Consider the following 20,057-nt stretch of genomic DNA (forward strand, 5'->3'; position numbering starts at 1 on the left):
TGCAAGTATTCACGAACATACCCTATGGGCTCGACAGTGTGGTGGGTGCTCTAAACACAGGCCTCGTGATGTGCCCACTGGGGCAGATGGGGGACAATGTGGGGAAGACGTGGGGACACAGGAGAGTCTCGTAGGTACCAGAGTCTGGGGAAGGGAGTCTTTTTTTCTTTTTTTAAATTAAGTTCTAGGGGCTTGAACTCACAACCCCAAGATCAAGAGCTGCATACTCTGCTGATTGAGCCAGCCAGGTGCCCCTGGAAGGGAGTCTTGAAGGATGCAACGGCAGCAGCTGGGTGGGCCTGAGCGGGAGAGGTGCAGTGTGGAGGCCGCCGGAAGCCCCGGCCGCCTGGGGGACTGCAGTAGTTCAGTGACTATGTCGGGAATGGCAGGAGGGGCCGGACTAGCCAGGCGTTTGATCGTCAGGTGATAGAGGTCGTGTTTTATTTTGGGAGCCACCAGAAAGTTTTAAACTGAGGATGACAAATCTCCGGGGAGTACCTTGCAGGCTGGCGGGTGGATGGAGAGAGGGGGCGGCTCCAAGAGTAGGTGGCTACTACCACCCGAGAGAGAGAACCAAGGAGCACTGTGTGCCAGGTGCCCAGCTATGCCCACACATGCGCTGCCTTGCGGGGAGCCTCCGGAGAGAGGAGAAGCAAATGCAGCTATCCTCAGGACAGAACTCGAGGGGACCAGGCGGAGTGACAGGGGAGAGGGGGGTGAGGCTGGCACCCAGGTTTCTGGCTGCTAACTAGGTGGAGGGACCAGACCCTTGTGATAGAGACTGCAGGGCAAGAAGGTTAAGGGGAAGGTTCGAGACACACTGAGTCTGGGACAGCTGTGGCTGCTGTGGTTACCCCAGGAGCTCAATCAACGTGTGCCAATGAATGTCCGTGGGCGTGTGGGCCTGCTGCTGGGTCCGGACCTCTCGAGGCCTAAGTGGGAGAGCCAGGCTGGGGAGTCACCTCGGGACGGTGGCAGGGCGAGTGCTGAGGGTAGGAGACCAGGGAGGGCAGTGTCCTGATGCTTGAAGACAGATGTGCTCACATCCACCGAAACAGAGACACAGATGGACAGACGTGCCCAGGGATGCAAGTGAACCAGCCCTCTGTGAAGCTTTGGTTGCTCGTCACACCTAGGTTAACACACACGCGTGTGCACACACACTGCTTCTGCTGTTCCACGCTTCCCACTGAGCCCAGGAGCTGGGGTGTGGGCCGCTGTGGCTGCCCTGTACCTGCATGACCCATGCCAGGAAGGACCTCCGAGCCCAGGGGCGGGTGGCTGTCCCCCGGAGCCCTGAGTGCAGCACTCACCTCTTGAACAGGAGGATGGCGATGACAATGAGGATGATGAGAATGACCGCCAGGACGGGGCCTGTCACCCACAGCATCTCAGGCTCCTCCTGTTGCTGGGCTGGCGTCACCTGGACCACGATCTCATCGGAGTAGGGGCTGGAGGCATAGCGCTTCTGTGGCCCAGTGGAGGAATAGCACAGGTGATGAGCTCAGTGTGACATCCCCCACCCTCTGCCCACCAAACCTGGAGGAAGGGCTCTGGGGCTGGGCTACGCTGGGCTCGCTGGGCTGGCTCCTAAGTGGCTGACCTGAGCCTGGCCAGCTAAGTCTCTAGAGCTAGATCAGGTCTGACCTCCTGGGTCCTAGGAGCTGATGTCTTTCGAGATAACCTAGTGCAGGTCTGGGACTCCTGGGGCAGCCCTAGGTCTGGGATCTCATAGTGTTTAAGACTGGCCCACTCTCGGGGTGCTGAGAGCCCAGGCGGCAAAGGCAGACCTGGTCCACGGGTTCCTTCAGGGAGGCGAGCACAAAGCACTGATAGCTCAAGTCCGGAGACAGGGGCCGGTTGTAGAAGCCCCGGTAGCTCTTCTTGTCCCCCAGGGTGAAGGTCTCGGGGAGCACGTCCACCTGAGCAGCCACGTAGGGCTTCAGCCGCTCTGCCTGCCGCCGACGCCGCCGCTCCCCACCGCCCTGCTCGATGGCCTCCAGAAGCTGACAGAGCAGAGCACAGGAGTCACGCCTGACCTCAGACCACGGACTGCTGGGCCTGTGGCCTCAGATGCCTTCTCCCTGGACTGAGACCAAGGCTCACCCTCTGTGTAAGGGGCCCGAGCCTGGCCCGGCCCACTGTCCTTGCGGAATAACGCCACACACCAGCACCCCCCGGCCCAGTTAGAAGAGGGCCTCTGGGCCACCTGCCCCCCACCCCAACCAGAGAGGGCTGGCTCCACACATCTGTGAGAGCAGGACAGGGAATTCCCAATATGCTGGGGGTTCTACTCCAGCCCCGTGGGATTGCCCCAAGTCTCTAGGGCTCAGGAGCCTCTAGACCCGCAGAGTGGTCTCTGCTTTCTCCTGTCCTGGGGGATTCCCGGCAAAACCCTCCAGGGAGTCTCTGTAAGCCTTCCAGGAGTTTTCTGAGAACTCCCAGGGGGCCGCTTCAGAGTCCCAGAGAGGCCCAGGCTGTCAGCCAGAGCAGCCAGAGAGAGATTCCAATTTGGGGGTGTCCCTGGGGCTGCAGCCAACCAGTGCAATGGGGGCTATCACGAGTGGTGCCCCGTCCCATCCGCGGGCACCTCATCCAGCTCTAGCTCCTCGGGGGTGCTCCATCTCGGGGCCAGCATGCTCCCGCCCACACGGTCCACGGGCACCACCACGATGTAGAACCACCTGGGCGGGCAGAGTGGGAATCAGGGCTGTCGTCGCCCACGCTCGCGGCCCCGGCCCTGCCCCTCCCCCGCGCGGCCTCATCTGCACACCTGATGAGGGAGGCGTCCTGCACATGGGGCATGGAGAGGGTGAAGCGACCGTCCTCTACGTAGGCGGAGGCGGGCAGCGGCTTGTGCGGCAGGAGGTCCGGGGCCGTGCGGATGGACACGAGGTGCTGCAGGCCCCCGGCGCTGCTGCCACGGCTCATGAGCACGAACGAGTACTCTGTGTTTGGCTGCAGGTCTGCAATCAGTTTCCGCATGGAGTGCCCGTCTACCTCCACACTCTGCCCGTTGTACAGAATCTGGCGGGGGGAGGGACAGGCAGTGCACGGAGGTGAGCCTCCCCATCATGGGCCCACGGGGCAGGGCAGGTGCGCGTGCCCAGCCGGGAGGCTGCGGCACCAACGCCCGCACGTGGGACCGGAGGGACAGCCCCCGATAGGGCCCTCACCCACCTTGAAGGGTACAGCCGACTTGTAGGAGTCGGGGACCTCCCAGCTGAGCAGCACAGACGTCTTCATTGCAGCCGCCACGCGGAAGTTCTTGGCAAACACTGTGGAACACAATGAGGGGGAGGGGGCAGTCAGCTCTGGCCATGAAACTGGGCTGGGGCGAACGGTTCCCTGCCGGGAGGAGGTGCCAGTCAGGGCTGGGGGTCAGGAATGGCTGCAGAGGCCAGGTACCCCACTCCCAGCCAGCTTCCAATCAATCACACAGCTCAGCTCCCAGCCCAAACTCCTCTTCACAGTGAGTACCGAGCCGGGCAGATGCCACAGGACCCATGGTCGGGATCTCCAGAGGTGCTGGTCAGTGACCGGATGTCGGTGGGATTTGGTCACAAGCAGCCTGTGACCCCACACCAGAGCACAGTGGAGCATGTTCACTAGAAGTCAGTGGGTCAGGGCCTTGAGAGAGTAGTGTCCCACACCCAAGAATGGTGATGCAAAAGAGATCAGTGGGTCAAGGTCACGAGAGATTGGAGTCGCACAGCAGAGATCAGTAGGTTAAGGAGAGCAGAGGTTAAGGGTCGCACACTGAGAACGTGGCGCCTGTTGGCTAGAGGTTAGTGGTCACGGTCATGAGAGACTGGAGGGTCACACAGCAGAGGCTGGTGGATCACAGTCGCCAGAGGTGAGTGGGTCAAGGAGAGCAGAGGTCCCCAGGCGCGGCCACATGCCCGCAGCACACACCTTGATCCATGGGCATGGTCCGGGACTGGATGCTGGGGCTGAGTGGGCCGGCGCCTTTGCTGGTCCGTGCTCGGACCTTGATGTCGTAAGTGGTGTCCGGCTTGAGGCCAGAGAGCGTGAGGCGGGTGTCGGCAGTGAGGTTCTGCAGCTCCTGCTGGCTGTTGATGTCACGGTACACCACGGAGTAGTTGGTGATGCGCCCATTCCTCTCCGCCAGCATCGGGGGGTCCCAGGTCAGCTCCGTGGTGGAGGTGGTCAGCCCTATCACACGCAGGTTTTGGGGGAAGCCACTGGGTATGTCCTCGGGAGTCGTGATCTCCTTCTCGAACTCCTCTCCTAGGCCAGCCCGGTTCTTGGCGGCCAGCTGGAAAACGTAGGTGGCTCCCTTGTGTAGGCCGATGACAGTAAAGTGCTGTTTGTCCTTGCCAAAGTCCATGACGTTGGGCTCTGCCTCGTCGGCACGGCGATACTGCAGCCGGTAGCCCAGCAGTTCCCCGGGGAGCTCCTTGGGGGGTTGCCACTGCAGCAGCGCGGTGTTCATGGCCGTGGTGCTGACCATCATGGTAGGCCGGCCTGGGACTGAACAACCACGCGCCGGGCTCTGGTGCTGCCCACCCGGCTGCCCGCCCCTCCCCGCCCCCCGGCTCCATCCCTGACCCCTCACTCACCTGCCCCCGTCGTCGTGACAATTTTGGGCTTGCTGCGGGCACCATCCCCCTTGGTGGTGTAGGCGGCGACGGTAACGGAGTAGGTGGTCTCTGGGGTGAGGCCGCTGATGGTGGTTTCCTGAGGAGGAGGAAGGGCTCGTTCCCATCACCGAGGAGCAAGGAGGCCAGACCGTGCCAGCCACCTCAGGACCTCAGCTGGCAGGGAGTCTCTGGGGCACACGGGGCCAGAGGTCCTGGGGGCGGTGGGGCCGTGCAAGGCTGGATGCTGCCGGACGCAGGGCAGGTGTGTGGGATGTGTGCCCAGGAGGACCCCGCCCGTCCCAGGAGCTGCACGCTGGGAGCAGACAGCTCCCTCTTCCTTTCAGGTGAGAATAAAGTCTACACTGTTCCTCCAGTCCACTGCACCGCGAATGACACCTCACAAAGTCTGTGCACAGGAGACACACAGGGCGAGCCCCTTGCACGGCTCTGGGCACACACATGCACGCAGCCTATAGCTGCTCCTCCTGTGTAAGTAGACAGAGGGCCACTGCAGTGCACGCACGCGCACGTGCATACAGCCATCCACACCCACACCCACAGGCAAGGTGGAGTGGGTCAAGGTGCTACCCTGCAGGACCAGGTCAGGGCCCCGTCTAACCTCATGTAGGAATGGGCTCTGTGAACACCATATGCCTCGCAGTACCTCGTGAGACAGGGAAAAAAGACGAGGACAGAAAACCCCCACCGTGGGGAGCATTACTTCCCCGCTGTCCCGGGTGAGGCCTAAGGAGTCAGCCAGGGCAGGGTGTCCCAGCCTCGGCTGGCCCCGCCTATGCCCATCTCCAGCCGAGGCATCACTTCCAGACATGCGGAGGAACACCACAGGAGGCCAAGCCACGCCACACGGGGGTGGGGGGAGTGGGAAGAAGGGGGGGGACCACCGTGCGGTGGGAACAGAGCTGTCACCACCAACCCTGGTGTCCCTCCAGCTCCGAGTCTCAGGTGGGGCCACTGCAGCCACCACTGACCCCTCGCAGACACCCTCCTGCCCCAGCTGGAGGGTGTCCCAGGGCTGGGGCCCCAGAATGCACCAATGCCGGAACCGGCTCCCCAGATTTCCCTCCCAGCCTGGGCCCAGGAGCAGGTGATTTTTCACTCCAGCGATCAATAAGGCCTAATGATCAGGATCGGATTTAACTGCATCCCCGTCTGGCCAGAGCAAGGGCCAGGCCCTAGTCGATCACAAACACTGGCCTGAAATGGCTGCTCGACAGGCGAGAAGTTAAGGATTAGAGGAAATGCCAATCGCTGCTCAGCTCGCCGCCTGAGCCTAAACGCCAATTTTCTCCGGATGTGGCTGGTGCCCCGCGGACCTCAGCGGCTCAGGCTGGGGGGAAGGTGGGGGAGGGGAGCGTCCCGCGAGCCCAGCCTGACCCAGGTCTCGCCCGCGCTCGCACACCTGTTACTTACATAGTCCTCGGACTCCTCTGGCCGCCACTGACCGCGGGAGGGAAAGAAAGGGAGACAGGATGTGAAGGACTCTGTCTGCAGTGGGCCTGGCCCGGGCAGGGCACAGGGAGGGTACGGGCCTCTACAGGGCCTGCCCGTGGAGGTAGCACCCCAGGACCACTCCCCATCTGCAGGTCCCAGCCCATGCTGCTTGCCAGGGCTGAGGAGGGGAGTGAGACTGGGAGGGCACACAGCCTGATGGGGAAGTGGGGGAACGGCTCCAGGACACACAGGGACCCGAGAGCGCCACCTACAGGTGCTTTGAGGGAGAGGCCGCCAGACATGGGGGAAGACACCCCACTCTGGTAGAGTCTGGCCTGGGCCAGTCCTGGCCGTGCCTGTTGTCGTAGTATGATTATTCAGTGTCTCCTTCCACTTTCCCAAGTCTCCCAGTTGGGAGACAGATTACGCAGGTGGCCCGGGCAGGAGCGTAGCCCAGAAGAGAGCTGCACCGGGGCCGGCGAGGGGCGGGGGGGGGGCGCAGGCCAGCAAGATATTGAGAGTGTGAATGCCAAGAGTGGAGCCCGGGCCCTTGCCCACAGGCACAGGGGAAGCACTCAGATGCTATTCCTTCCTGGGGGTGCCTGAGATCTCACTGCGGTGGGAAGGCATGTTTCAGGGCTGGCAATGTTGGTGTTTCTTGGCACACTCTTCTTTAGGCCACAGTGTGTATAGCTACACTGGTTGGACAACGGGGGGAGGTGTCCCTTCCGAGGTCCTGTGGCACCGGAGGGCTGAAGTTGGCCAGTGTCCAGCACTGCAGAGGGACCATGGGTCCTCTGGCCCAACCACCCTCGAAGTGCTGGTCTGGCCTCTGTCCCCTGACCCCAGTTCCTCCTGCTCTGGGAAGCTCTGTTGGAAAGGTCTTGCAAGGAGCGTGGGACAGAATATGGCAAGAGGCCATCAATGGGTCCCGACTGGCCATGACCACCTTCAAGGGTGTGGCTGGGCCCACCTCTGCTCTAGGTTCCTTGTTGGGGGGGGGGGAGACTCTCGCTGTCCACGCCAGGCCTGGGCATGAAGTCCTCACAGAGCACCTATCCCGTGTCGGAGGCAAAGTGAGGGAGAAGAAGGAAAGACAAAGCGGATGAAGCAAAATGGAGGGAGAGAGGATGGAAGGGAGCAGTGGAAAAGAGAAGGGCGAAGAGACCGAGGCAGGCACAGTCAGTGGGAGGGGACACAGAGAGAGGGAGGAAAAACGTACTGTGAGAAACAGATAAACCCGAGATGGACACATACATAAAAGGTGACAGGCACGGCTGCACACTTGAGGGGGGCGTGACCCCCGTGCTTCTTCTAGAACTGATGGGGGCCCCGGGCTAAGTGACTGGGGCTGCTGGGTGAAGAGGGACAGGCTGTGGTGTCCTGGACGGGGTGGTCGGGGGACAGCTGGGCCCTGTGGCCAGGCTGGAGACCAGGCCCTCCACCTTCAGTTGGCTTTCCTGGAGCCCCGGGCTCATGTCCACCCCGTCACAGCATGTCTGAGGCCACAGGGACAGCGTCCCTCCTCCTGTGGCCCAGCTCCCTTCCAACCACTTGGAACCAGAAGGGGGCACCTGAAAGAGTGGCTCTGAACCCCACTGGCTGCAGCTGTGCCTTGGGCCCCCGAGGATGGGAGGGGCTGGAGGGAGCCCATTCCCGGGATGTTTCTGGGTGGGTGTGTCTGTGGAGGCTCCAGGAGGAGTCCTCAACCTGCCCCAGGAATGCACATGTCCGCCTCCTCCACCCCGGTTCTCTCTCAGCGCAGACGAGGCTGAGAGGAGGAAGACAGCCCCCTCGGGCCAGACAGGAATTTTGCCTGAGTGCTAAGCCCAGCCTGAGGCATGAAGGCCCTATCTGTCCGTGTGGGTGAGCCCACCCTGAAGAATACAGGGTCTGTCCCTGCACCTCTGGGCCCTGCCCAGGGAGGGGGAAAAGCTGGACAGGGTGGGCATGTGGGCTCTGAAGGGAATCTGGGCTCCTTCCCCCAGGGCTGGCTCAGGGCTGCCCACTGTGGATCCCCTCCCAGGGGCCCGATTCTGGCTGGGGAGACCTTGGAAGCAGACCACACCAGGTGTTAGGACTTTTTGGCAGAATATTTGGGGAGGAAGCTCGCCATAGCAATTACAGCTCTTTCCAGGAGTCCAGGGACTGGGTTTCCTGTCCAAGCTCAGCCACCGACTTACTTACTGGGAAATTCTGGGCCATTCACATAACCTCCCACTATCCCAGATTCTTTCCAGAATAGCAAGCCAGTGCTCAGGATACCCCGGGGACCTTACCCCAAGTGCACAGAGAAAGACATGAGGCTGGCTGCCAGGCCCACACCTTGAGTGTAAACACCAGGGGCTGAACCATCCTCCTGGGGGCCAGGCCCAGAGCAACACTCCAGCCCAGCCAGTCACAAAACTCCGAGCGGGGGGCAGATGACAGCAGGAGTGCTGTCCCCACCCGGGCTGGGAGAGGAAAGGCCGCCCAGCCCAGCACCGCTGAGGAGGAAGGCAAATCTTAAATCCCAGCCTAACTGACAGTGGATGCGCTTCCTGCAAAACACAAAGCAGGGCGTGGGGGTGGGGCTGAAGCCTGGGCAGGGGGTGACAATGGAAACCGGGGTCTCTGCTCCTCACTGCTAGTGCTGGTACGTGAGCCACAGAGGTGACGGCCAGGCAGACCCAAGATGGCAGAGGGAGTGTTCCTGGAACCTAGCCCTAATCCCCTGGTTTGAGCAGCTCCCAAACCTGACACACAGCAGGACATCTCGGTGTCTGAGTCCTCTGAGGGCAGGCAGGGCACAGAGGCAAACATGGGCTCCAGAGAGGCAGAGGAGCGTGCTGGTCTTGTCCACCTTCCCACCCCACTACCTCTCAGGGGCGCACCTGGGCCTCTGCCAGCATGACGTCCTGGATGATGGGTGGGCCGCGGGGCTCGCCATTCTCTAGCCGCACATAGGTGACCTGGTAGCCGCGGATCTGGCCATGTTGCTTGCTGGGGACGGGCAGCTTCCAAGAGACATGCACAGCCGTGGAATTCAGTGGCTCCACCTCTACCTTCCGTGGTGGCCCACTGGGCACTGGGGACCAGGAAGAGGAGAGAGTCAGGCCCCTAGGATGGACCTTGGTTCGGAGGGGGGGGGGTGGCACAGTACCCTCCAGGGCCTTGCCTTTGCACTCCACTGCCCCAGGAATGGCCCTCATATGGTTTCCGTACACTGTCCCTGCTGAGAACAGGGAGGGCTCCCTCTGCCTAGCACAAGGAAGGCCTACCCACCCCTCTGGCCCTGAGCTACCTCACTTGGTGGGGAGAGTAGGAGTGAGGCACAAGGCCTTTGGCCACCCTAAAGTCAGCACAATCTGTCCCATCTTCTTCTGGGCCCCCCACATCATGCCAATGTCTGGCCAAGACCGAGTCTCGTTGATTCGACTCCCAGCGTCTTTTGCACTGGTCTTCCCAATCTCCTCCTCCCAGATCTCAGGTGGGGGCTGCTGCTTCTTCTTAGCCTTGCGAGGCCCCAGCTGCCTCGGAGCCAGCCCCACAGGCTTCAATTTGGGCACAGGCTATCCCATCAGCTACATCTCCCCCGTGTGGGCTATTAAGCCTGCACCAGGAAGGACTTGCCTTCCTGGCTTGCGTGAGGCAAAGGCCCTGGGGGTGCGAGGTGCACGGTGTCTGGGAGGGGTGCCTCTCCTCCCCCGCCCCTCCCCTCGGCACCACTGCCTACCGTCCTCGTCTGTGCGCACTAGCACCGGGCTGCTCTCCGGGCCGGGGCCCACATCCGTGTGCGCCCGCACCCACACCCGGTACTCCGTCCACTTCTCCAGGCCCACCAGGTCCCAGCTGGAGTGCTCGCGACTGATGCTCTCCACCACATGCCGCCCTCGGTCCTCGCCGTCCACTGCCTCGTAGGCCACTGAGTACTGGGTGATGATACCGTTGCGGCTGGCGGCCGGCGGCGGGACCCAACTTACCCGGACTGTGGTGGAGCCCGTGCTCACACAGGTCACCTTCTGGGGAGGGGCAGAGGGGGCTGGGGAAGACAAATGGGGGGAAGCAGGCAGATGGAGGGCGGGGGTCGCAGGCGCAGTGACTAATCACAGAGGATGGGAAACTCACCCAGGCAGGCTACTTCCTGAGTGCAGAATGGCTGTCCCAGGGCCCCTCCTAGGGCAGGCTGTCACCACTGCCACCAGCCAGCCCGGCTCCCTCTGGCCCACAGGCTCTACACATGCATGCGCACGCGCACGGGGTCTCCCACACATACATATGGTGTCTTTCACACATATGGGGCTCTAACAGCATCTCACACACACACACAAGGTCTCTCCCACACATAAGAACTGTATTGCATAAAACACACACCCTGCCACATACACACAGGCGTGGGTCATGACTCCCCGACCCCTCGCCCCTGCTCACACACACAACCACGCATGGAGAACCTCCCGATGCTGTGCCCATAGCTCTCGTCAGGACTAGCAGCCCCTCTTCTGGCACAAGGCTGCTGTGACCTTGTGCCACAAGCAGCCACAGAGACCGGAGGCCAGATGGGAAAGAGGCCAATGGCCATGGCTAATTTGGAGAAAATGCACCCCACGGAGGTGCTCTCACTCAACGAGTTCCTTGGGTTAGGACTGTGCCCCCCTTGTTCCCAGCGACGTTTCTAGGCCTTATCCTCACTGAGGAACCTGGTGCTATTACACGGCTTCCTCGCCATCTCGAGTTCTGCCCCCACCCCTTACCAGAGCGACTTCAGCAGTCTCCCTCCCCGGCCCTGGAGCCCCTCATCTCCAGGGCTTTCTCCCCTGCACTGCTGTGGCCATGCCCTAGATACTGCCATGACTCAGAATGGCCCTACTCCCCAAACCGGGGCCTCCAACATCCCCCTGCAGACCCTCACCTTGTCCCAGCGCAGCTGCTCAAGGTCCCCAGCACTGTGCTGGCTCTTCACCCCCCTGGGGGCCTCCACCCACGGACCTACCATCCTTACCGCCCTCGATATTGGGCTTTGACCCTGAGGTCCTGTACCTCACCACTCGACACATACCCCCAACTCCCCCAACTCCTTCTCTTCCCACACTCCTGCCCAGCCTGTGCCAAGCCCTGGATGGAGCCAATCCTCTGCCCTCTTCAAGGCGGTGCTGGGGCAGGTAGAAAAATGTCACCTGCCCTGGAAGGCTGGCATCCTATGAGTACATCCCCAGCGGCCTCATCGGGGCCTTGCCTGCAGCTCGCGGCCTCTGGTCTCTGCACAGCTCCCTCCGCCGCTGCACACAGAACGCTTTCAACCTCCTCCATGCTCCGCTAACCTCCAGCTCTCAGCACACAACTGTCTCCCACTTTGCAGAGAAAACTGAAGCCTCCCACCAGCAGCTCCCTCCATCTCTCGCTACCAAACCCACCGAACAATTGCAATCTCACTGAGCCACCCTTGCTTCCCACGAGGAGGGAGGTGTGCCCTGCCATCTAAGGTGGAGCTCTCCCATCCACATTTTGTCCCTGAGTCCCCAAAATCCTTCTCTTTCCCGAATTTTCAACTTCTCCGTATGGGCTCATTCCTAGTAACGTTTAAACATGCTCAAATTTTCCCTATCTAAAGAGACAAAACCCATCCTCAGGCCCACAGCACCCTTCCTCCAGCTGCAGCAGTCCCCTCCCTCCAGCTAGTCCTCACAACCCTCGCCCCAGGCCCCACCCCCAGGTACCCGACGCAGCAGATGACGCAGCGTTTACTCCTGTGTTCCTCTGGCCCTGACGGCTCGGCAGCAGCATCTCGTCTGCTCCTTCAAACTCTCTTCTTCCAATCTCCAAGACGCTCTCTCCGGGATTTCCTGCTGTCTTTGGTCATCCTCTTCAGGGTCCCCCAGCTCTAACCCAGCATGGCCACTCGCATGGCATAGGGCCTCCCTGGCTGGGGTGCCTGCTTCGGTCCCACTTCCAACCCTCTTCCCAGGTCTACACACCAGAAGCACAGAATTTGCACGACGCCCCCCTTTCCCTCAGCATCCCAAAACCAGTCCGCCACCAGGTCCCAGGGAGCTGTCACCCCAGACAGCTCTCTAATCTACCGCCACCGCCTGAGCTGAGCTGCCACTTCTTGCTTCGACTACCGCCCGGCCTCCTCGCCGGCGGCTGGCATGCTGCTGGGCTGTCCTGCGTGTTCTCGCCCAGCAGCCAGCCAGCCCTCCCACCTGTTCCCTCAACCTGCAGCCGGCTGCTTCAGCCACACTGGCCCCCTGCTCGCCCCTGTCCACAACTAAGTGCCTTCCCGCTTTAGGGCCTTTGCACCTGTTGACCTCCTGCCCGGGGCCTGTGTCCCCCCCAAGGAAGTCCCCCGCCCGGGCCCCTCAGACCAGATGAAGCTCCCACCCCGTCATCTCTCCACTGTTTGTCCCCTCTACAGCACTTTACCCAAATGTTAATTAAAAGCTCATTTGGGTAGATTAACATAACAATAAAAAATTAAATTAAAAAAAAAAAAAAAGCTCATTTGGGTAATTGCAGGTTTAATATCTCTCTGCCCCACCAGACGAGGATCCCTGCAGGCAGAGGCCATGTCCAGGTCATGCTGCCAGGCCTGCACCGTGCATGGGCCCCGCAGGAGCGCAGCAGGTGCTTGTAGGATGAACCCATGCGCACAAGGTCACGCATGGCCTCCCCTCATCACTGGCACAGTCACACCCAGTCCCATGTCACATGGACCACCTCACAGACACTGCTGTGTTTAAGGCTGTCACTGCGCCATGCCGTGGCCCCCACGGTGAGGACACAGAGCCTTGCGGCCACTCAATCACTGCGGCACACCAGACACTCACTGCTACAGGTGCGGCACCACCAGGTGGTCGGATGGGGTCGCACACGGCCTGGAGGCGCGCGTTCTCCATACACGGGAACATACACAGGAACACACTTTACACACAAAGCCCACGAGGCAGTCACGCAAACGGGCTGGCAGGCAGCCTCACATGCGGAAGGCCGCGCGCTCCTAAGGCAGGCACGTAGACCTTCTCACAGACGTGTCCCTACGTGCGGCTGGCTCAGTGTGAGATGACACAGCTCACATACTCTTCTCGTGGGGGGGGGTCATGAGGCAGGGAATATAGGTGATAGGGGAGATGAGATGTGGGGATTTGGAGAGGGGAGGACAGCTGCCAAAGCGGGGACACGTCTGAGACACGGCAAGCATGGCCGTCCCACCGCTGAGAGAGGCCTAGTCAGCTAGTGTGACCAGCACAGACGGGGGAGGGGGATGAGTCACAGACACAGAACTTACCTGGCTGGGGGAGGGGCTGGGGGGAGGGAGGAGCAGAAGTCGGGTGGGGAGCAGTGTGGGCACAGCAGCTGCCTGGACGCGGACTGGCGGGAACTTACCTGCCCCTCTCTCAGGGTCCGGAGCCGGAGCCCAGACCAGAGTCCAGGCCAGGGCCCAGCAGACCTGACCACCCCCCTAGCCAAGGGGGAAGGGTGTGTGTGTCTGAGTCCCAGCCCAACTGTAAGCAGGCAGGAGCCTCAGGAGACACTTACTGGACTGTGCCGTGCGGGCCTCAATGGTGGGGGTGGAGACGCCCACCCCCATCTCGGAACGGGCGGCCAGCTGGAAGTGGTACAGTGTGTCAGGCTTCAGGTCCTCTAGGGTGTAGGAGGAGGTGGGGTCGAAGGTCACCTTGTGCTGGAAGAGCAGGGAGCACTCACTGACTGCTCTGACCTCAAAGGTCACTCAGAGGCTGTTCCCCAACATGGGCTGCAGCTGACCCCTCTGGACCCACTGTGGCTCCAGGGCTGGCTCCATGTCACACAGCCACCTGGACCACACAGGGGACGTGGCGCAGCCCAGGCCACGGACACCTCACTGCCTACACAGCCATGAACGCCTGAGACAACGGCCTCCAGTGGGGAATCTGAGGGCTCTGCCAGTGCCATGTGAGCCACAGAGCCTAAGAGACCCAAGGACAGACCTGGGGACTCTGCCCCTAGCACAGGGGTGACAAGGACTACAGATCATACTGGCCATGTGAGCCCCAGAGCCCCAAGGGAGAAGCCTGGGGCCTGTGTCCATACAACTCCAAAATCCAGAAAGCCTGCCGGGGTGAGCCCACCACAGACAGAGGGGCCCTCCTCCTTCTCTTGTCCCGCTGAGCACTCACCTGCTGGCCTTCATCCTCTGCTGCCCAGTACACCAGCTCATACTTGACGATCCGCTCCTGCGGGGGCAGCAGCCATGAGAGCTGGATCCTGGTGTCCGACTCCGCCTCCGCCTGGAAGTCCGCCGGTTGGGCAGGCACTGCAACACCCCCACACCAGGCGCCGTGAGCCTCCCCAGTTGCCCTCGAGGGCTGGGGTGCCCAGAGAAAGGAGGCAGGGGGAGACGTCCCTGCACCCCTGTCCTGTATCCCAAGCGACCACACACATGTGGAATACAGACCCCCCTCCTCCCGCGGCCCCCAAGCCCACGGCCTCAGGGCAGGGGCCCCGCCATGGTCTTGCCCACCCCGGCTCCGCTGCCGCCGCCCAGCCGGCGTGCTGCCCGCACCTACCTCCCTGCTGCGTCTTGACCTGGATGGTGGGGCTGGGAGGGCCGTCGCCCACGGCAGTGAAGGCCAGCACGCGCAGGCTGTAGGTGATACCAGGCAGCAGGCTGCCCACGGTGGTGAGAAGCCCCGCATCTGTGTTGTGCTTGTGCCAGGCGCTCAGGGGGCGGCGGGAGTCGGGGGTGTAGTAGACGCGGTAGCCTCGCACCAGGCCGTTGGGCTCCTCGGGCGGCTCCCACTGCACCAGCATGGTGCTGGCGCTCAGCATGCGTGCCTGCACGCGGCGCGGGGGGCTGGAGGGCGCCTGCTCCCCCGTGCGGGCCCGCACCGCCTCGCTGGGCGCTCCTCGGCCGATGCTGTTCACCGCCAGCACGCGGAAGGCGTACTCCGAGAAAGGGCTGAGGCCGCCAATGCTGTACCGGGTGGTGGCCACGCCATCCACCTCCTGGAAGGGCCCCTCCGCACCTGCCGCACGGTACTGGATGCCGTAGTAGGACACAGGCTCAGAGTTCCCAGAGTCCCAGGTCAGGGTGACGCTGGTGGCAGTTGTCTCTGTTACCACGAGGTCAATCGGAGGTTTCGGCAGAGCTGGGAACAAAGTGGGAGGCTCAGAGCTGCCTGAGGTCATGACCCCAGGAGCCAACCCTGCCCTTGGTGTTATCCAACCAGGGTGTGGTTGACTTCCACAGCCCACCTTGAAGAATGGCCCGGAAAGCTCTAGGTGACCTCTAAGGGCACCACCTAGTGGGGGGATGGTGACACTTGTCAGTGCCCCGAGGGGCCTTCGGTCATCTAGTGTCTACCTGCACCACTTCCAGAACTCACTGGATTCCCTCCTAACAATAGACCCAGAGATGGTGCGGCCTGACCGGGTCTCGTGCAGATGGAAGGCGCACAGGCTGGAAGGTGGAGGTCTGTCTCTGGGGCTTGCCTACACTCACCTGTGGCCACTCACGTACAACTGGGGTTGGTGTCGGGGAGAGACGTGCCTGAGAGAACAGCCTGGATTTTAGAGTGATGGGGCTGCTGGCCCTACGCACCTGTGGCTTGGCTCAAATTGAAGGTGGAGAAGTCTCAGACCCACAGCCAACCACTAAACAAGTAAGTACCAAGTGCCTACTAAGTGCTGGGCACTGCGCTGGGGCTGAGGACACAGGTCACACAGTTGGGTCGTATGCCTGCTCTTGTTTACATTCTAGGGTGAGTGGAAAGCGCCGAGTCCATAATCATGACTCTGGGGCAGGCAAAGAGAGTGGCGAGCAGGATGCTGAGCTGGGGCAAATCCACGGAGGCCTCACAGAGCTGAGACCTGGACAGTGAGAGGACCAGCATGGTGAGGGCGCGGTGAGGGCCCAGTGGAACTGAGCCGGGCCAGTAGGGCCAGGCGAGGGAGTGAGGATCCCGGTCTTTACCCTAAAAGCAACAGGAAGTCACTAGAGAGCCGTTTCTCAAAACAGAGTGGTGAGATCCTGCTTTACATCTTCAAAAGATCATCCCAGTTGCAGAATGGGAGGTGCCTATCCCAGGACTCAGGCGGAGAGCCCACATCCCCGTGGCCACTCTTTCGCCACATCCTTGCCAGGAGGCTGGTAAACCTGAGGGTCTGGTGCCATGTGTAGTGGCTAGGGGGCCGTGCCGTGGCATCAGACCCCCAAGGGTTCAAGTCCCTGCTCTGTCATTTACTCCCACATGACCTTGCACCTCCCTTTCCTCATCTGTACAAGAGGGACAAGAATGTCTACCTCCCAGGATAGATAAGACTGAACAAAGTGATCTGTGCTTCCCACCACGGCATCTGGCCCCAGGACCTCAGTACCTGTTGGCTATTATTATGAACACCAAGAATGACAGAAGCCCCTCTCCACCACTGAGGGACAGCAGGACACCAGGGGGCACCCAGAAGAGGGCACTGACCCCTCGATCTCATCCACCCCACAACAACCACGCTCACCTGCTACGGGTGCTGGGACCTTTTGTTGCCCTCCACAACGGGGCAGGCCACAGGCCACAGGCCACGGCAGGCACGCGTGTGGCACTCACCTTTCACTGTGACCTGGGCTGTGGCCTCGATCATGCCTAGAGAGGAAATGGCCACGCAGGTGTAGTTGGCAGAGCGCACAACATTGCTGAGCTCCAGCACGTTGCGGCCGACCGGCATCTCATCCTCCTTGGTGAGCTCCTCGGCCCCCATCATCCACTTCACGTAGGGCATGGGCGCGCCCACCGCAACACAAGTCAGGTTCACGCTGCCACCTGGCATCACCTCTTGGCTGCTGGGAGGGATGGAGAAACGAGGAGCCACACGGCGCACTGCGGGAGGAGGGAGAGAGACACTCACAGGCCAGGCAAGACACTCGAGAGGATGGAAGGGCAGGGGCCCCTCATCCAGGAAGCCCCTCTTGTCAGAGCCGAACCCACCTCAGAGACAGGTGGGGCAGAGTCCCTGGGCCCCAGCTTACCACCTCCCATCCTGCTTTTGGGCTAGGAGTAGCCCCCACGCTCAGAGACTGGAACACAAGAGATTCCGCAACCAAGCTCCCGTTTTACAGCCTAGGAAACTGAGGCCCAGGAAAGTCCTGCTGTCCGCCCAGGGCCACACAGGGACTCAGTGCAAGGTTCAGGCCTCAGGTTCACATTGCGGGCCTCGTCGGGGCCACATTCCAGGTTGCCTTCCAGTGCCTGGCCCCACCTGCTCCTGCCCCCCCCCCCATCCACCGTGGGTCTCCAGAGGGGCTAGCTGGGGCACCAGTGGGAGAAGTCCAGGCACTGAAGGGTGGAGGACCTCAGAGCATGGCTGGGGCAGGGCAGAGGGGCAAGCCAGGAGTGATGTGGCCACCTTCTCTGCAGTCGCTGCCTCCACCTCCCGGCTGTGACCCGAGGGAAGAGATGATCTCCGCCATGCTCCAGGCATAGCCTGGGAACCCAAGGGGAAGGGCCCCCCCCCTCAGAAGGGGCTGGGCAGGGGCAAGGGATCAGGGCGGGCCAGGGACGTGGTCCGCGGGCAGGATGGGCATGACGATGGCAGTAACATGATGAGGGCGCCGAACAAACGGCTTTCTGCGTCAATGAACAAGGGTCTCAAGGGGGAGGGTGGCTGTGCCTGGCCATGACCTCCAGCCTTGGGCTTCCCAGACCAGAAGCTGTTCGGAGCTTCCCAGGCCAACGTGCAGCCTGGAACCCCCCAAAGTTGCAAGCTTGGCACAAACATTTGGAACATGCAGAGGGAGGGCAGTCAGGCCAGACCTAGCCGTGGGCAGGCATGCTTGGCGTGCTGACGGGTCATGCAGCTGGTGGGCCGAGGCTGAGGTGTGTCCTTCACAGGCACCCCTACAGACAGGGCCGGAGAAGTCAGGCAGCGAGGCTACATGACCAAAAGGCACCACCGAGAGTGTGTGTGGGTCTCCGAGGACCCGTGCTGGGGAGCCCGGCATGCAGAGGACCCGTGCTGTCACATCAGGAGCACCTCCACTCTAGGTTCCAGACTCTGCTGCTCAGATAAGCCTCAGACCACAAAATCAGAGCCGGAAATAACTACAGAAACCGCCAGGCCCGACTCTAACCTCACTGCACAGGGGTCAGGCTGTGGCCCAGAGACTAGACATCCAACGAATCACCAGGTCCTGTTCACGGATGGCCCAAGGTATCTTTCAAACCCACTAATTTCTTTTCAAACCCAGAGGCTACTGCCCCCACCAGAGCCTCAGCCACCTCCATCTCTCCTGGCACCACTGTATTAGCAGCTGTCTTCCAGAACCGGCCCTCCACCAACAGCTAGCACAAGTCTGTTCACATCACCTCTCTGTTAAAAACCCCTGCATGGTTCCCTCAGTGATTCCTCAGGCCACACGACTGGACCCCACCTCACTACGCCCCTGCCTCAACTGTCCACACTGCCTCAGTCCAAGGCCTCCGGACAGAACCCCCAAGCAAGCCATGTGTAACTGACATCATGGGCTGAGTCCCCTCTGTGCCCCCAGGCCCACTGGGGTCTCAGTGTGTCTCATGGACATCTAGTGTTCTACCTTATAGAACTGGCCTCCTCATTTTCTTTAGGGGAACCACCTCTCCCCTCTGTCCCTGCTATGTGGCATGTGACCCAGATCTGGCTAACAAGATACAGCCTTTAGACTTTTGCAAAAACCATTAGAACAACAACTTTCTCTGTACTGCAGAAAGAAAGGCCAACTTAAAAAGGAGCTGAGGACTAACTTTCATAATACATGGGAAAACACGCTGGAGAACAAAGAAGTCAACTGTAGAGAGCGAAGCTAAGAGACAAACACAAAAGCCTGATCAAACTGTTTAAATATCTGGATCCAACCCTCCCTGACACCAAATCTACTTCTACATATTTTAGTTTGATAAGACAAGAATCTCCTTGTTCTGCTTAAGCTGATTAAGTAGGTTTCTATCACTTGTCCCAAAGCTGGGAGTCCCCACGGAATGATGACAGCATGTCATCAGCAGAGACTTCTGCATGGCAGACAATAGGTGGATCCTGGGCATGGCTGGTGGGAGGGACCCACGACAAAGAGCACCCTCTGAGCACTCCTTCAAATGGCACAAGAGTGAGACCAGGAGGCATGGACATTAGCATCACCCAGCCTGGTGCTGCGGGCCCTCCCAGAGCTCTGGAGTTGGGCCTGGGGGGCGGGCCGTGGGAGAAGAGGCCCAGGCAGGGAGGTCCGTCTGCTGACCAGGCCCAGGCCTGCCGACGAAGGGAGGGGTCCAGCCCTGGTTGGAACAGGAAGGCACAAGGGCACAGCCTTAACTGATGAGGTCTTTATTCTCAGCCAGGGGTGGCCCATCTGCTCTCTGTTCACAGGCATCAGAACAAGCTCGGGAAGGGAAACCACTCTTGAGCTCCTACTCAAGGTGAGGAAGGTTTCCTTGCTATAGATCCCATCACTTCCAGACTGCAGAAAAGGGGACAGACTTAAGACTGAAACTTTTAAGTGACATGCCCAAGTTTACGTATTATCAGGAGGTCGTCGTTGTGATGAAAAGCTCACACCCTTTTGAGGTCTGGCTGATAGGTAGAAAAAAGACACCTAGGAGGCTCTACGGAGAAGCTTCTGAGTAGCCAAGGTGGTGGAAGATATTCTCCAGTTGGCAGAAGGATGGGGCTTGGAGAGCCTGTGCCAGGAGAAGTCATGGCTCCAAGTTTAACCCTGGCTAGTGGCAGATTAGTCCCTGGACAATAAAACAAAGAGCCCCAGGGAAAGGAGGTAGATCCTTGGCCAATAAACCTCAGGTCCCAACCTAAGCAGCACAGAAAGCTGACAGGACTGTCCCCCAAATGGTCCCAGGAGGGCAAAGTCTTCTGTTCCATGGCCAGGAAACAGAGACCTTTCAGAACAAAGGTTGGGAATGGTTTTGTTTTTAGGTTTATGTTTCCCCTCCTACACGCAGGTGGAAGAGAGAACTCCAGGGGCACAGGATGAGTTTGAGAGGTCAGAAGTGACCCGTAGAATCATCCCTA

At 60.7% G+C, this 20,057-nt stretch overlaps 1 protein-coding gene across 11 annotated transcripts in view; it reads right to left on the reverse strand.

Annotated features, from left to right (window-relative positions):
* The window catches only part of PTPRF (protein tyrosine phosphatase receptor type F), an 86,546-nt gene that overhangs the window by 14,891 nt on the left and 51,598 nt on the right, over window positions 1-20,057 (reverse strand). For 4 of the 11 annotated variants that reach the window (XM_073902759.1, XM_025856976.2, XM_073902758.1 and 1 more), the window contains 14 exons: window positions 16,616-16,885; window positions 14,582-15,163; window positions 14,192-14,328; window positions 13,572-13,716; window positions 9,772-10,077; window positions 8,930-9,123; window positions 6,036-6,062; window positions 4,584-4,701; window positions 3,916-4,494; window positions 3,181-3,278; window positions 2,774-3,027; window positions 2,591-2,684; window positions 1,791-2,006; window positions 1,314-1,468 (listed from right to left, as the gene is read on the reverse strand). In XM_073902759.1, coding sequence (XP_073758860.1) covers window positions 1,314-1,468; window positions 1,791-2,006; window positions 2,591-2,684; window positions 2,774-3,027; window positions 3,181-3,278; window positions 3,916-4,494; window positions 4,584-4,701; window positions 6,036-6,062; window positions 8,930-9,123; window positions 9,772-10,077; window positions 13,572-13,716; window positions 14,192-14,328; window positions 14,582-15,163; window positions 16,616-16,885 — 3,175 coding nt within the window. The remainder of the gene's footprint in view (window positions 1-1,313; window positions 1,469-1,790; window positions 2,007-2,590; window positions 2,685-2,773; window positions 3,028-3,180; window positions 3,279-3,915; window positions 4,495-4,583; window positions 4,702-6,035; window positions 6,063-8,929; window positions 9,124-9,771; window positions 10,078-13,571; window positions 13,717-14,191; window positions 14,329-14,581; window positions 15,164-16,615; window positions 16,886-20,057) is intronic. The other 7 variants (XM_073902760.1, XM_073902757.1, XM_073902765.1 and 4 more) reach the window with 5 other exon arrangements.

The sequence above is a fragment of the Callorhinus ursinus genome, unplaced genomic scaffold (genome assembly GCF_003265705.2).
Source record: "Callorhinus ursinus isolate GAN/ISIS: 27379988/994484 unplaced genomic scaffold, GSC_fseal_2.0 scaffold18, whole genome shotgun sequence".
NCBI lineage: Eukaryota > Metazoa > Chordata > Mammalia > Carnivora > Otariidae > Callorhinus > Callorhinus ursinus.